The 16,719-nt window shown below is 34.7% G+C and overlaps 1 protein-coding gene across 5 annotated transcripts in view; it reads left to right on the top strand.

Annotated features, from left to right (window-relative positions):
• Positions 1–16,719, top strand: part of GRID2 (glutamate ionotropic receptor delta type subunit 2) — a 1,554,413-nt gene that overhangs the window by 943,598 nt on the left and 594,096 nt on the right. For all 5 annotated transcript variants that reach the window (XM_035294542.3, XM_035294543.3, XM_002745586.7 and 2 more), the window contains one exon: positions 4,246–4,407. In XM_035294542.3, coding sequence (XP_035150433.1) covers positions 4,246–4,407 — 162 coding nt within the window. The remainder of the gene's footprint in view (positions 1–4,245; positions 4,408–16,719) is intronic.

The following is a 16,719-nucleotide window of genomic DNA, read 5'->3' as shown; positions in this document are numbered from 1 at the left end:
AAAATTGTCTTCAAATTTGAAAGGTTAGAGTAAAATTCATTTTTAAAAAAGTAATCCACTGGTTTAGGAGCAGGGAGATAGCAAGAATAGGCCCACTGCTTTGAATTAAGCTTGCCAAATATTGCCCAGAGTAGCCAATCAGTCAGCATGGATGATCAAAATATGAAAGCTCACAAATACTGGAGAAACACTTAGGAAGAGGACCAAAGTACAGGGGATTGGTGCATTGTCCCAATTTTTGAAAGAAAGGAAAAAAGCTTCTCACAGAGTTTGGCATATTAAGTGTTACTGTTTAGATAAACTGTAGAATAAATGGTTTGGAGTACTTCAGATAAGACAATAGGGCTTCTTTAAAAACAGGCACTGCCGAACTAAGCCCTTATTTATAGTTTTTTTTTAGAGTGGGAGAATGTCATAAAGCTATGTGTTGCATGTTGATTTTTATGTGGTGTTTGATAAATTTTTGCATGACATCCTTAGGAAAGGTATTGACAAGTCCTGATAGAATGATGACACTCAAACATTTTCACCAAAGGGCTGCTAAAGGTGGAAGATAGTGAAAACTCTGGCCTCAGACAGAAGGAAAAATGAAGCTCAAAAATATATAAATCTCATTGTTATCTTTAAAAGTTATAACATTTCTGTTTCCATACTATTAAAAGTAATACTTCAAATTATTTTACAACTATTTAGTTGTATTTCTCCAAATCTTCAAACAAAATTGACATCTAAATGAAACAATCAAATCTTAAACAATATTGATATGACCAGATGTATGATCATGTATTGATATGACCTTAGATGTATTCTGTAGCTTTGAGTACTTCCTGATATCTACAACCTACCACCAGGGTTTCTTTTGCCCAAGTTTGAGGATTGCAGAACCAGATGAACATTCAAACTGCATTGATAAATATTCTATTCCTGAAATGCAAGGAACTCTCTGTGGTCATTCACAAGATTCTATTTGGGGCCTAGTACTTTTTAAAATGTCTATCACTACATGAATGAAAATGAATAAAACATGCCCATCAAATTTGTAAATGGCATAAGGCTAGAAGAGAAAGCTTATGTTGTATTAATCACATTCCAAATTGTTAGTGTCAACTGAATAATAAGCCTAAATTTGAAATAGTACAGATAAAATATAAGTTCAAAATCAATTACATGAAGCCTAGATGGAAGAATCCTGGTTTGACAGCTGTTCAGAATCTTTAAGTTGAAGGTAAATTTTGCATGTGTATCATGCAAATCATATTTGCTGTAACCATTTTAATATAATCATGGTCTCTATGTCAGAAGCATTTTGCTAAGATAAAGAGATCTAATGTCTTACAGTATTCTCTCCTAGTCAGATCACATCTGTAATAATGTGTCAATTCTGAATACTAAATTTTTAATAAAAACATTGAAACACAAGAGAAAGACAGAGAAAGAGAACTAAGATGATCAGCCTAGAAACTATGCCAGATGATGAAAACTAAAAGAAAGATATTTCAAACCAAGCCATAGATGGTGTTAAATATTGAAAGCTTGTAATGCAGAGCAGGTGGGTGTTGGAGGTTTGGTAATGTCAAAGAACAAGTGTAGTGCCAGTAAGTAAGGTAGGGAGAAATGAGTGGCCATCTGTGAAATATTGAAGTCTATGATTTTAGAGGTGGTGTATGTTTCTGCCCAGTAGTTGAGGCCTAAGTAGAAGTGAAGATTATCAGTATAGAAATTGCAGTGACCTTTTTACTGCTGAGAGATAGTTTGGAATTATTGTGAAAAAGGAGTCAGAGACCTCACAAATAAAAAATGACCAAAAGATCAGTTAATAATGACAGACAAAAGTGATAAAACGTAGTATAGGAAAAAGCATGAAGCTCGAAGAATGGAAACTTGCCTGCAAAATAAGTGGCAGATTAGGAGGGGTAATGAAAAGCTCAGAGAATATCACCACTACTTCTTGATCTTACAGTTTGAAATGTGGACAAAGGAGGAGATGTAGTCATTTACTGGAAATGCCTGTCACATATCAGGTACAAAGTATTCACCTGTAAGACCGGCATAGATGCAGAAGAGAATGTGCCACAGAAGTGTCAAGTTTGGATAGAACCCAGGTTACCAGATTTTTTATGTTTCAACTTCTGTCGAACATACCCAGCTTTAAAAATGACTTTTCTTTTCTCCTCTTTCCATCCTTTCTCTTCTTTTATTTGACAATTGTTTATCAAAAACCAAATATGTGCTAGGCTTTAGGCTAAGTCTAAGGGAAATAAATTAAATTACAGGGAAAAAATAAGGAGAAAATATATAAAGGAGAAAAGGTGTAAGATGTACAGATGTAAAGATTCCTTCCCCATCCAAAAGGAATTTATTTTTTGTGCAAAAGGCAGATTTTTAAAAAATTAGTATTTTGATGTATTTTAAAGAGGTATGCACTATGTGTTCTCATAAATAAAAAGAGACTATTCAACATAGTGTAAGATAGGAAAAGAAGATGAGAAGTTGGTAGGGTGTGATTCTCCCAGCATGTAACCTTTGAACCAAATACTGAAAAATGTTAACTAATTCAATAAAGGTAAGAAGATAGCAAAGGATGCTACCCCAACAATCTTAATACACGTTTACCAAAGTGAAGAGTAAAATAAAGCTAGAGAAGTAAGAGGAACCAAGTTACAGGCAGTGGAACCAGGAGAGGGTAGGCAAGGCCAGAGGATTGTATATTATTTTGATTTCCCTGGACATTTATACTTCATGTAACATCTATCTTTTCCTGCTGGGTCTTTATCACCTAATTCCAACCTGACTGTTGATTCATGGACTAGTGTTAGCTGTAAGTGTCACTCTTCATTTATAGCAGATTTCAGCCATTCTTTTGTAGCCTATCTAGTAATCATTGGGCAAAATGGGAAGTGGCTGGGATGGTAGTGAAAATAGCCAGTCCTGATACTTCCTTATGAAGGACAAACATTGAGTGTTCAATGTCTCTACAAAAAAGACCTGTAAGTATTATACATATAAAATGATACTTAACAAACACAAATGATTGAAGATTTACATGGTATATAAAAGAAAACTCACAAGGGATTGTTAGGAAGCTCTTATCAAAAGCTGTGCATAGCATCGGACTCTATCTCAGTAGCCAAAGATTAGTACCATTCTGTGATGTCGGTAGACTATTTCAAAAATTTCCCCCATTATTAATTATAACCTGAGGACAATCCACATGCTCTCCCTTGTGTTTTCAGGAAAAACCATAACAATATACTTTTAAAAATCTGAAAAACACAAATGCTTTAGGATGGAATTAATTTTCATCACTACATTGATTTCTCATTTTGTTTATTTTATATTGAGTTTTTCCTTCAGAGGTAATAATATGACATTAATCAGCTTTTATTGACCTAGGATCCCTTTTGGTATTATATTTTCTGAGTAATTTTTAACTTCTTTGAAAAATAAGTACCTTTGGTGATTAACTGACAATATAAATAGTAGCTCTGACAAGACTTAGCTGTAAGAGTACAAATAACCTTAGCAAAAAATTGGCTATAATTTATTTTTCAATCTATGAATTTATTTTACAACCTGTGAATGTAGAAAGAAGCTAATAACATGGGTACCTTAGAAGAACGTGTTAATGTAAACACACATTCACAAACAGTTAAGGGTTTATAGTATTTGTGAAATCAATGAATTGCAATGCATGTGTATACCTATATAAGCTATAAATGGTTCTATTATTTCATTACAGAATCTCCATATACACAGACATACACACAGTTGACTGCTTCCTTTTTATGTATCTATGACACTCATATATAAGATCAAGTTGGAATTTTTCCATCTGAATAACTAGAATGCCACAACTTGACATATTCAGAAAATGTATTATTCAATTTGCCCTACCAATCTTAAGCCCTTAGATTCTTACCTCCTCTGAGAGAAATAAGGGCCAATGATTTTCCAAGGTCTGACACTAGCAGCCTTATCTCTGTCGAAATTTCTTTTTCTTTTTTTAATCTTCTCTTTCACACCTAAATAAGCTGAAAAAGCAATTGAGGCATACAATCAGACAAGACTTCATTCTCAATGACAAAATTGCCCAGAAAATGACAAAAGAAACCTTCCGATTAATAAATAACCCAGCCAATCAGCCATCTACGACATGAGCAGCAGCAGCTGAGACAATTATTTTTCTCCTTATTCTTGATGACTGATGTCAATGATTCTAATGATCACTTTCTAATGTCTTTTCAGATTTCAAACCTTTACATATATGACACGGTGCTTCTGCTTGCTAATGCTTTTCATAAGAAGCTGGAGGACCGAAAGTGGCACAGTATGGCAAGTTTGTCATGTATCAGAAAGAACTCGAAGCCCTGGCAGGGTGGGCGCTCCATGTTGGAGACCATCAAGAAGGTAACTTTTTCTTAATTTTTATGTGAAAAGGGTATGATAAATAATTATTTAACATATTTTAGAAAAATGTTTTTTGTCTCAAATATTTCTGCCAATTCAAAGTATGAAACAGTGTAATGGGGAAACAAAATATTTAAAAAGAAAAATGTGAGAGAGTCATCAACGTATAAAAAGGGAGCCTTCCCCCAGCACTTTGGGAGGCCAAGGCAGGTGGATCACGAGGTCAAAAGAGTGAAACCATGTCTCTACTAAAAATACAAAAATTAGCTGGGCATGGTGGCGCACACCTGTAGTCCCAGCTACTGGGGAGGCTGAGGCAGGAGAATTGCTTGAACCCAGAAGGCAGAGGTTTCAGTGAGCCAAGATTGGACCATTGCACTTCAGCCTGGGTAAAAAGAGTGAAACTCCATCTCAAAAATAAAGGGAGGATTCCTTATCTATTTATAAGGGAATTTTATGCAAGCAAAAAAAAAATGCGGTTGAAATATATAGACTTGACTATGTCATTAGCATTAGAGATACTGGAATTATTTTGCTGTCTGTTGCAAAGTATAAAATGCTTTGAAAAAGCACACATCATCAACTAAGAAAATTAACAGTAGGTTTAATAAGCACTTTTTCAGTTAGAAGATATACATGGCAAGACATTTGATGTGATGGCCTTTCATTTATCTCATAAGAATAGGATTCATAAGTAGATAATATGTTGCAGCATTTGTGAACTATTTGGGGTAACTGACTGCATTATTCTTCCTCACTGTCAATGCGTTGCTTATCCTGGTTGTGAATCTGTTTGACTTACTTACCTGTTCCATTCTCAGAAGGCAGTTATTGTGGTTTAGCTCCTTTTAGTGGTATAAGCATTCAGCAGTTTATTAGACTCTTTGTCATGTCATCCTTTCCGACATTTTCCATTTGTCTTGCACAGCCTCTTGGATTTAAAATGAAATGATAAATAAAACAAACAAATTCCCCTATACCCTTTACACAAAAGAGACAGACATTTGGAAGTTTGTATTCTTTATTTTACCCATCTTTTTTCTTTCTGCATATATTTTCCTTTCTTTTCTTAAACCCAAAGAAAAATAGCTAGTCAAATAAAATATAAATGCCCTTAGAAAAGTCAGAGTAAAATGTAAAAATTTAATATTTGAAGTAAACTATGTGTACAAAAACTAGAAGTAGAGAAAATATTTTAAATAGTGAATAGACTGAATCTTTCTGTTGGTACTTGTATCAGTCCCTTTTCTGCTGTTCTAACTGATTACCACAAATAGAGAAATTTATAAAAAACAGAAGTTTTTTGACTCGGTTCTCAAGGCTGGGAAGTCCAAGACCATGGCACCCACATCTGGAGAGCGTCATCTCATGGCAGAAGGCCATCACATGGTGATCAGCTACACAAGACAGAGAGAAAAAGAGGGCCAAGCCTTCCTGGATAACTAATCCACTCCCATGATATGGGCATTAATCTATTCATAAGGCATCATCCTTCTAGTCTATTTACCTCTTAATGTCCCTATCCTTAATACCATTGCAATAGCAATTCAGTTTCAATGTGAATTTCGGAGGGGACACTAAAATCATAATACTACATCCCTGGACCCCCAAAACTCATGTTCTTCTCACATATGAAATAAATTCATTCTATCAATATAGTTCCAAAAGTTTTAACTTGTTTCAGCATTAACTCAAAAGTCCAAATTTCAGAGTTTCATTTAAATCAGATAAGGGTGAGACTCACATGATTCATCATGATGCAAATTTCTGCCAGCTGTGAAGCTATGAATTCAAAACTGATTACCTACTTCCAAAATGCAGTGGTGGGACAGTCATAGGATAGACATTTCTATTCTAAAACAGAGGAATAGGCAAGAAAAGAATGATAACTGGTCCCAAGTAAGTCTAAAACCCAACAGGAAAAATAACATTAAGTCATAAAGCTGGGAAAAAAAATATTCTTTTACTCTGTGTCCTAATTTCTGGATACACTGGGCCTGCAATGCCTCAGGCAACCCTGCCCCCTGGGCTTTGCTGGACTCAGCTTCCGCAGTTCTCACAGGTTGGAGTCACATGCTGTCTTAGTCCTACAGTTCTGTGGTCTTAGGGTGGGTCCCACTTCCATGGCTCCAGTAGGCATTGCCCTAGTGGAAACTCCTTGTGAAGTCCAAACCCACATTTTTATTCAACATTGTAGGGGCTTAGTAGGGGCTCTCTGTGGTGGTTTCACCCTAGAGGCAAGTCTCTGTCTGGGTCTTTATGCTTTTCTTGGTGTAGGAATCCATAGCCACAGTTCTCATACTCTGCCTAAAGATGTAACACTATATTGATGCTGCCACAGCCTACCACGTGCACTTTGCAGAGTAACAGCCCCAGCTTCACCTGAGTCCACTTGAGCCACAACTGGGGCAGCTGAAGAATGTTACATTGGAATGTAGGGGGAATAATTGCTACATGGACAGGGTGACCATGATGAATGCCTTGGGCATATCCCCTAAAATTATTTTGCCTTCCAGAGCCTGTGAATGCAGGAGCAGCCTCAAAGATTTTGAAATTCCTTTTAAATTTTTCTCCTATTGTCCTGATAAATAGCACATGGCTCCTTTTTAGCCATGTTAGTATATTTAGCAAACAGTACTTGACTGCACTTTTGGTATTCTCTCCTGAACATACTTTTTTCACTCTTTACATAGTCAGCCTGTAAATTTTTCAGTTTTTTTTTTTTTTGTCTGCTTCTCTCTTAAATATAAACTCTATCTGTAAGTCATTTCTCTCTCACATCTTTCTCTCACATCTTACAATAAACAGGTGAAAGTAGCCAGGCAGAAACCTGAATGCTCTGCTGTTTAGAAATTTCTACCACCACATATTCTAGTTCATTGCTCCTAAGTTCTGCATTCTACAGAGTCATTGAATATTGCCACGATTCAGCCAAGGTGTTTGTCACTTTATAACAAGGATGGCTTTCAATCTAGTTTCCAATACTCTGTTCCTCATTTCTGCCTGAGACCTCATGAGAATGTCCATTACTCTCCATATTTTTAAGAATATCCTGGTCATAACAAATTAAATAAACTCTTACGAAGATTCAGACTTTCTCTACAGCTCTTCTCTTCCAAACCTTCACTAGAATTCCTCTTAAAGCTCTATTCACAGCGGTGCAGTTTTTTTTTTCCAAGTCTTCAAGCCATGATGCAGTTCCAAGGTCACTTCCACATATTTGGGTATTTATTATAGCAACAGTTCCACTTATTGGTACAAGTTTTCTCTCTTGATTTGTTTTCTGCTGCTAGAATACCATGGACATGGTAATTTATTAAGAATATAAATTTATTTGGCACACAGTTCTGGAATTGGAAAGTCCAAAGGCTTGGCGCTGGCATCTGACAAGGGTTATCCTAGGTGGAAGGACACCATATGTCAAGCAAGTGCATGAGACAGAGACAAAAAGGGGACCAAATTCTTGTGACAATTAACCCACTACTGTAATCCATTCATGAAGGCAGAGCTCTCATGACCTAATCATCTCTTAAAGTTTCTACTTCTTAACACCATTACAATGGTAATTACATTTCATGATGAGTTTTGGTGGGGATTTCAAACCGTAACAATGCTGTTCCTTTTTCACAAAGGATAATTTTAATGAGAATTTAGGCCTTATCAAAAAAAGTACTTGAGAATTAAATGTATTGAATATATTGGCAGAGAAAGACTTTTCAACTGAAAAATAAATATGTCTAATCTAGAGTCAAGTTGCTGCCAAAATCTTCCAGCTTTATCTATGCAGAGAGCTGGCAGGTATAAATCCAAGGGAGGTTGTTGTTGAACATGATTCTAATCCTGCCAATTTATTAATTCATGGTTTGGCTAGGATGCAGGAAACTGAATTTATTTATTCTCCTGAAGCTTTCATACAAAGACAAAATAATAGTTTAGAAGGTTGCTTAGGAAACATTTAATGAGAGGATCAGGAGGAAGAATAGTCAGACACCAAAATATATCATATTTTTCATGTAGAAATTCAATATATAAGATATTGCTGTTATATCTTATATATTAGAAATTTTATAACCAAAACAATTATTGAATACAATAATTATGAAATTTTATTTTGTGGGACTTCTTAGGAATGAAATTAAGGAAATTAGAAAGGAAATTTTATTTGTGTGGAAATTTTATTCTGTACATTTGTCCCTGTCAGCTTCTGCCCCACTGTCATGTTTTAAAGGAACATATCCATTTTTTGTGTCAGGAAACTCAGTTTGAATACTATACATGATTGCAAATGTTCAATTTCTTTTTTTTGTCTCACAATTCAAACTGACATTAAATATTGATTTTTAAAAATTGTATTACTTTTTGCGTCAGATAAGTGTTTTTGGTTATCCGATTTAGATATCAATGCTGATGATACTCCACACATCAAGAGAAAACGAAAGTTAATTACTCACATAGAGACTCCCAGGAAGAACAGAATGGGCCCAAACCAATTCAGGCTGGTTTGGGCAAAACAGAGGGAGTGGGCTGAGCCTTTTTGGTGACTAGGGGTTAGGGCTGGGAAAGGGTTCCCAATCCTGTGGTCTGGAGATTTGAGAGGCTCAAGTTTCCCACAGGTGTCAAATAAGTAGGTGTAGGATGGCCTTTCTTTATCAGCCTGTACAGATGTGGGGCCAAAGAAAGGGAGGGTCAAGCTTAAAAATAAATCAGCAGCCAGCAGCACAAATGAGGTCAGGCTCTTTATTACAATGGGAATATTCTAGTGATAAAATTTTTAATTACATTGAAGTAAATACAAAATGCCTATATTAAGGGCATGCTGCATACATATTACAAAGGTATGTGCTGCTGCACAAAGTATAAGCAAGAAGAGAACAAGTTTTCCTAAATTAATTCATATTCTTATTATGGGGATCAAACAAAAGAAAAAATGATATTGTTGACATAAGTAGTACAAATGTCCAGTAATGGGCAAGATTGCTGTTTCTCAAGTACTCTTTTATACCTGAGGTTTAAAATGTATTGTGTGAATTTGTAAGAATAAGTGCCTTTTCATTTTTATTCTTTTTTCAAAAATTAGCAGTTAATGTTTAACAATAAATGTTTATTTTTGCCAAATATTAGCACCCCTGAGCCATTGTTATTTACATGGATGTTGTACAATATTTTTGAGAGAATTATAGTTTTAAAAATATTGAGTCTTTACATCTATGACATGGAATCTATCAATATAGTCACCTTTTTGTAACCCTCATTCAAGATTTATAGTGTTGACAGAGTGAGTGCGGTGGCTCGCACCTCTAATCCCAGCACTTTAGGAGGCTGAGGCAGGCAGATCACCTGAAGTTGGGAGTTTGAGATTAGCCTGACCAACATGGAGAAACCCCATCTCTACTAAAAATACAACATTAGCTGGGCATGGTGGCAGGCATCTGTATTCCCAGCAAGTTAGGAGGCTGAGGCAGCAGGATAGCTTGAAATTGTGAGGCAGGGGTTGAGGTGAGCTGAGATTGCATTATCGTACTCCAGCCTGGGCAACAAGAGCGAAACTCTGTCTCAAAGCAAAACAAAACAAAAATTTATAGTGTTCCTCACATATATTTTCATTGTATTTGTTTCTAAAATTTTATAGGATGTGTGTGTATGTGTGCATGTGTGTGCATGCATGTGTGCATGTGTGTGTGTGTGCATGCATGCATGTGTATGTGCTATCATAAATGAGATGTCCCATTGGATTTTCAAATTAGTTATTGTAGCTATGTAAGGAAGATATTGATGTTTAATATATTTTACAACTGGCCTGATCAACTTTCAAAACTTAATTACTGGTTCTCATTTATTTGGAGATGATTCTTTTGTATTTTTCAAATATACATTGATATCGTTGTCAAATAAAATTAACATTATCACTTCAATCCTAATACTTTATGTCTCGGCATATACTTATATGCCGCAAGTATTATACTCTAAAATACCGGGGCATTATCTGAAAAGAGGACTTTTAAGAATTTTGTAAGGAAAGTATTCTTCTATTTTTGTTTTACTATATTATATACTTAAATTCTTTTACATTTTTATTAGTAACTTGTACAATTATAGAGGAGCAAGTCACAAAGTTAATCTAACCTTTTTACTCCACTTTTAGGTAGAGAAAAACTGAGCTTCAGAAAAATTAAATGGTGTACTAAGTGTTGCATAGCTAATTAGTTTTAAATACCAAGTTTTGTGGTTTCTAATTTGTGTCTATGTACTTTCTCGTTTACCATTTTTCTTGTTCATGGCGATCGTTTTAGTCACTCCTGTCAAAGTCACTTGGCTAAACAGGCACACCAAGAAATTATGAGAATAAACACCTCAATTAATATTATATAAACCGTATTTATGTTTTAACAGCTTATTTTTCAATCTTTAGTTTATTATGAGAAGCTACATTGTTGTAGCTTCTCATAAAAACTATATATATTGGGAAAGAGTTTTCATATTGTATAATTTAATTTGTTAGTGTTTTGTAACTTAGAACAAACTTTCAAACCTTTTAAACTAAATAAATGCAATCAATAAATTTGAGCTGCTCGGGAAAAGAGAAGGAGAGGATTTCCACAGACTCCCACCACAATCAGTTCTTAGAACTACAATTTGAAAAACCACTTCCCTGCAACATTTAGGAATCAATTACCCAGTGCAGGACTACCTTCTTTCTTACAGATAGTGGAATAGTCATTGCAACACAAGTAGCTTCTTTTTATTTACAGAAGTGTACTATATTTAAATAGAAATCATTTCTCATTTTTTCTTAGTGTTAGTATTTTTAATATTGAAACAGTTTTGAAGTGGGTACTTTATTCATGTATTAATCACTGTTTTAACAGGTATTTATCAAATGTCTATATTGTAGAATGTACTGTGCAAACTCATTTATGGGATTACCCCCCCTAAAATGAAATTTATAGACTAGTAGTAAATATTGAGTAACTATACAAAAAGCTACACTCTAAGGCCAAAAATAACAAAAGGACCCAGATGTGGTAAATATAGGATACTGTAGAATCTTAGAGAAGAGGGTAATGTGCTGTGGTACACACTGAGAACTTGCTTCACAGCCAAGAAAGACATCTGAGCCTTTGTTCAGGAATTGCCCTGCATGGGAATTGCTCCACCCTCTTTCCAGGGACAGCATGAATCCAATGAACAGTCACTGTAAAACTAGAAATGTCTTAGTTCCTTTCTTCAGGGGAAAGTCTGAAAGGTTGTCTGCAGACTGGTCCATTGGATGACCTAAACTGGTACTGTATTTGCATCAGACTTTCATCTCTCCCTCTGTCCAGTCCCTCTTCCCTCACTCCATCACAGGTGCTCCCTCAGTAGCCCTTAAAATAAACCTCCTGCATACAAGCAAATCATCTCAGGCCTGTTTCCTCGGGAACCCAACTAGAAAACAGATTAGAAATATTTTCATGGAACTGATAGCATCTTAATGGAAATTGGAAAACTAGCAGCCTTAGGATATATCAAGCTATAGAAGGAGGATATTTCAGGTGGTAGAGTGCTATAGCTGACATATCTATTAGAATAAATCATGTGTACAATGACAAAAGTTGACTGATTTACCAGAGTGGAGAGAACACGTAAAATTGTTTTGACTGGAAAGTGATTAAGGAAAAAAATTATTTCGTGGGTAAATGTAAAACACTAAATAATTTTAAGATAAAATCAGACCTGAGTTTTAGAAAGACTACCTTTACCTCTTTCATTTAATTTTTTTAAAAACTAAGAAAAATGTTAGATTCAAAACTATGTGATTATGCATAAAACCACTGACCAATTTCTATGTATTCTACGTTAGTAAGTGAACTAAAATTTAATAGAGCCTTAAATCAAATTATTTTCCATTGTCTTAATTGACCAATTTCTGTTAAAATTATGATTATTTTCAATATGGAATGTATGAAAATAGAAAATATCAGTTTATGCAATATTTCAAATGTTTAAGAACCAGTACATTTTCTCATATTGATGTATGTTAAACTCAACAAAAATCAATATATCTGATAGAGTTATCTTGATATATGTTGATATCTGAAAGAGTATTTTTTGAAAGGATAAAAATATTGAAATTATTCAAATTCTTACATGGTAATTTTTTCATTCAACAAATATTTATTGAATACTACCATATGTTGTACTAGGAGATCAGAGAATAAGGAAGGAAAATAGAAATATCAAAAATAATTACAAGCGTGATTTGTTCTACAAAAGTGGAAACACCAGCTGTTCTAGAAATATGTCATTGGAGGGCCTACTTAGGCCTGAGAGTGATAGATAAGTGAGATAAGTGGAAATGTTTAGGCTGAGGTATGCATTAGCCAAGAAAGGAAAATGAAGAGTATTTCAGGAAAGAGGAAAGAAGACTGTTTTATGCAAATGAAATAGAATGTTTCTGGGCTTGTAATAAAAAGAGCTTGACACATTGAAGCATCTGAAATAAGCCCAAGGTAGCCAGAATAGAGATAGAATAGAGGCATGTCTCCTAATTAGTTAAGAGGGGGAAAGACCATGATAAGTTTGATAAACAGTGTTGAAATTTCCAAACTTTATTTGAGGAATAACATGACACTGAAGTTTTTTTTTGTTTGTTTATTTGATTGTTTTTGAGATAGAGTCTCACTCTGTCACCAGGCTGGAGTGCAGTGGCATGATCTCAGCTCATTGCAACCTCCGCCTCCAGGTTCAAGCAATTTTCCTGCCGTAGCCTCCTGAGTAGCTGGGATTACAGGCGTGTGCCACCATGCCCAACTAATTTTGTGTTTTTAGTAGAGACAAATTTTGCCATGTTGGCCAGAGTGGTTTGAACTCCTAAACTCAGGTGATTCACCTGTCCTTGCCACCCAAAGTGCTGGAAATACAGGCATTAGCCACCGCACCAGGCCAAACTAAAGTATTTTAAACAGGGTGGTGATAAAATAAGCTTATCCCATTACTCCCAAGTAGAAAATCTATTCTGCAACTGCCATTGAACCAGGACTCACTGCATGACAGAAAACCAATTAAGAGGCTACTCCTCTTACTTAGAGAAGACCCTGTTAGGGTGTGGGCCATGGGATGGATACAGGTAGATATCTTTGAGGATATTTACAGAATTGATATAAGATTTGGTGATTTAATATAAGTGTGTGAGGAAGACAAAGATTAAAATAATGTTATGTTTGGTTTTGTGGGCTTTTAAAAAGTCTGCATACTTAGAGAAATGGAGACATTACTTTACCTTTTGTGTAAAGCACTATGTATCATTCAGAATTTAAAAATCTGAAAAATAGAGAGCAGATTTAGGAAAACAATCTGACTTACCACAAACAGGATTGGCATGAAATTTAAGGTAGCCTTTTTACGAAAATATGTGGAAGTAAACTTTGTGTCATAAGCAATTTAAATACTGCCATCCTTGCTCTTGGAATAGGCCTCTTGTAGATTGACCAAGATATACTCCAGCTTCAGGTTATTTTAATCATAAAGTGGGTAAAGTGGAATAGATTTAATTTAATTCAGTTCAACATGCACTTCAGAGCAATTCACTATGATATGATATATTGAGCACACAGTTTACATAGTCCAGAGGAAAAAATATGAGACACAAGATGATGGTTTCAGTTTGGGATCCTCAATTAACTGGTTGATTAGGCTTCAGGGTCTCCTAAGATGCAGACAGCATGATCACAATGCTTGTAACATCCTGTTGACATTCTCAGCTGGCTGAGAGTCTCTGTTATAAATGACTGTTTGAGTGTATATGTATATATGCAAATACGTGTACATATGCACACACATAATGTTACATGGCAACTCAAATTTTCCTAGATATTTCACACAAATTAGGTTGTTTTTGTCTTTTTTTATTGTATCTTAGTTTCTATTTACCCATTAAAATATTTATTTGTTGGGTGGAAAATGTGGCATTTCTTTTGTTGGGGATTTTTCTCTCTGAACCTGATGCTAATGAAACACAGAGGCATCAAGGCTCCCTGCTGAGTCTGATACCTACCAGAGTGTTCACTGCCTTGCTGGCCCCATGGTTATTTTAACAGATTATTCTTAGTTACCATGCATGTCTGCAGGTTACAAGGAACCTAGTAATATGGATAAGGAATTTGGGCAAGTATGATAAATATTTAATGTCTCACATGATCCTCCAAAAGTATCTCTTTTCAAGTGTAGGAAAAGATACTTCTTCATCATAAACAGAATGACATAAAGTCTCAGTAATTTTTTTTCAACTTTTCCCCAACTTTTCCTAGCCATAGGGGAACAATACCTTTTGTCTTTTAGAAACTCATTATTCAGTGCTAAATTATTCCCAACCTCTGATTTTCCTACTCTTTGCTCTCTATATTTGATGTCCAGTGGTATTTCTATATCAAGTGGATGGATGAAATTAAAATCAATTTTACTTCATATTTTTAAAAAGGTTTACCCTGGCAGCAATTTTTACTGCCAATTTGAAGGACATTTAGAAATTATTTGTATGTGTTATTCATACTGTCAATGTCCCATTAGCTTATATTGTTTAAAATGTGCTGCATCACCCAGAGATAAAAGAATACAACCATGCATGCACAAAAATAATGACCATTCATTACTACTTCACCAGCACACATTTTTACCAAGGCTCTGTTTTCAAGGTTAATTTGAGGATAGATGGAAAAAAGCTTTAAAGCCCTGGAATTTTCTAAGGCAATCAAAAATCAGAGAGGTTAAGTCTGGGCAAGATAACAATAGGTTTTAGTTAAAGTGTTTATTTGCTTGAAATACTGACCTCTCAAGCATCCCTGACATCTTCGTGAGGGAAGGTTTCACTGATTATACATGCCAACAGCTCATTAAGAATATAGCATAAAGAAGATAAATTACAAAGCCAAAAGTTGAGCAAGATAAGTGAATGCTGAAGCAAACTAAATGCAAGTCCCCCTATTTATGGTTTTTTTGTACCTTGTTCAAGTAAACTAAGTCATTCAGTGGCAGAAGAAGTAAAGGATAAAGGCATGACCTAGGTGGCCATGTGGGTATTGATTTAGAATAATAACACAGCACCAGATTAGTTTAGTGCTCAAATGTGTAAAAATTTTATGAATATAATAGTTTTTATGTAGCAATCATACAGATATATGATATCTTCTTCCTACAAATAAGCTACTGAAACAGAAATCTAAGATTCTGATATAATTAAAAGATATTATTCAGGTAGATGTGTGATTATGGACAAGAAAAACTCTTATAAAAATATTTCTGAATATAGATATTTGAAGTTATTTGTAATAATATAAGCTTATTACTTAATAAGCTTATATTGTTACCTAATAAGCTCATATTTACTTAAATATAAGTAAATATAGCTTACATTTGTCAATCAAATTCCTACAGTATATTGCCAAATGGCAAATACTGTAGGAATTTGATTGACAATACTTGAGATACCAATGATAATAAGATCCACTGCACCTACTTCAGTATTTAAAATAAACTGGATATTATGAGATAGTGAGCACGGATTGGAATAGATAAGCAAGAATCAGATATATTGCCCTTATCAAAAATATAGGCAAGGAGAAAGAGTAGGAGACATTCTGCATAGTTCCAGGGTTCTTTCTTCCCACACTGGAAATGCTCATTCTGTCTCCAAGGAAGGTTTCATAGGTTTATCTCTCACCACAGGGAAGGATTTACATTATGAAAGATCTCAATTTTTACCCTAGAAAATGTAAAGCTTCAAGACACTTTCTGGGGAGCCACAAACCATTAATTTATAGATCCTGGGTTTATTTGCTCCAGTATTTCTTCAGCCTGAGATATCTAAAGGCTTTGTATAGATAAGGAATCTCTTACCTGGTAAATATTACCACTGTATTTACTTGGAGTTCCAATAGACAAGGGCATTAAACCCAACCTCCACTCTCAGTTGCTCCCCTATACACACACCAGTGAAGGAAGAGAAAAATATCCTAGACCAGCTGCTTTAACTTTTTTTTCTCCCCAAATCTAATCAATGAAATATAACTGAGTTGACATTTGCAAAAATATTTTCCAAAGCCATCTAAATATTTAAGCATATACTAATTTTTGGCAAACCAAGTGAATTTTAATTAAAAAATAAGATTATGCCAACACTTTCTAAGAGAATTAAAAATCCTTCAAAAAATAATTAATGGTGGAGGCAATAATATTAATACTAATAATATTTAAGCTTTCACCAAATTTTAAGAACTTTTCAATATTCTTTAAACATATTATATTATAATAATCAGAAATATCTTCTGGGATAGGCAC

The sequence above is a fragment of the Callithrix jacchus genome, chromosome 3 (genome assembly GCF_049354715.1).
Source record: "Callithrix jacchus isolate 240 chromosome 3, calJac240_pri, whole genome shotgun sequence".
Taxonomy (NCBI): Eukaryota; Metazoa; Chordata; class Mammalia; order Primates; family Cebidae; genus Callithrix; species Callithrix jacchus.
The sequence above is the reverse complement of the archived record's forward strand: the minus strand, read 5'-3'. Positions and strand labels throughout refer to the sequence as shown.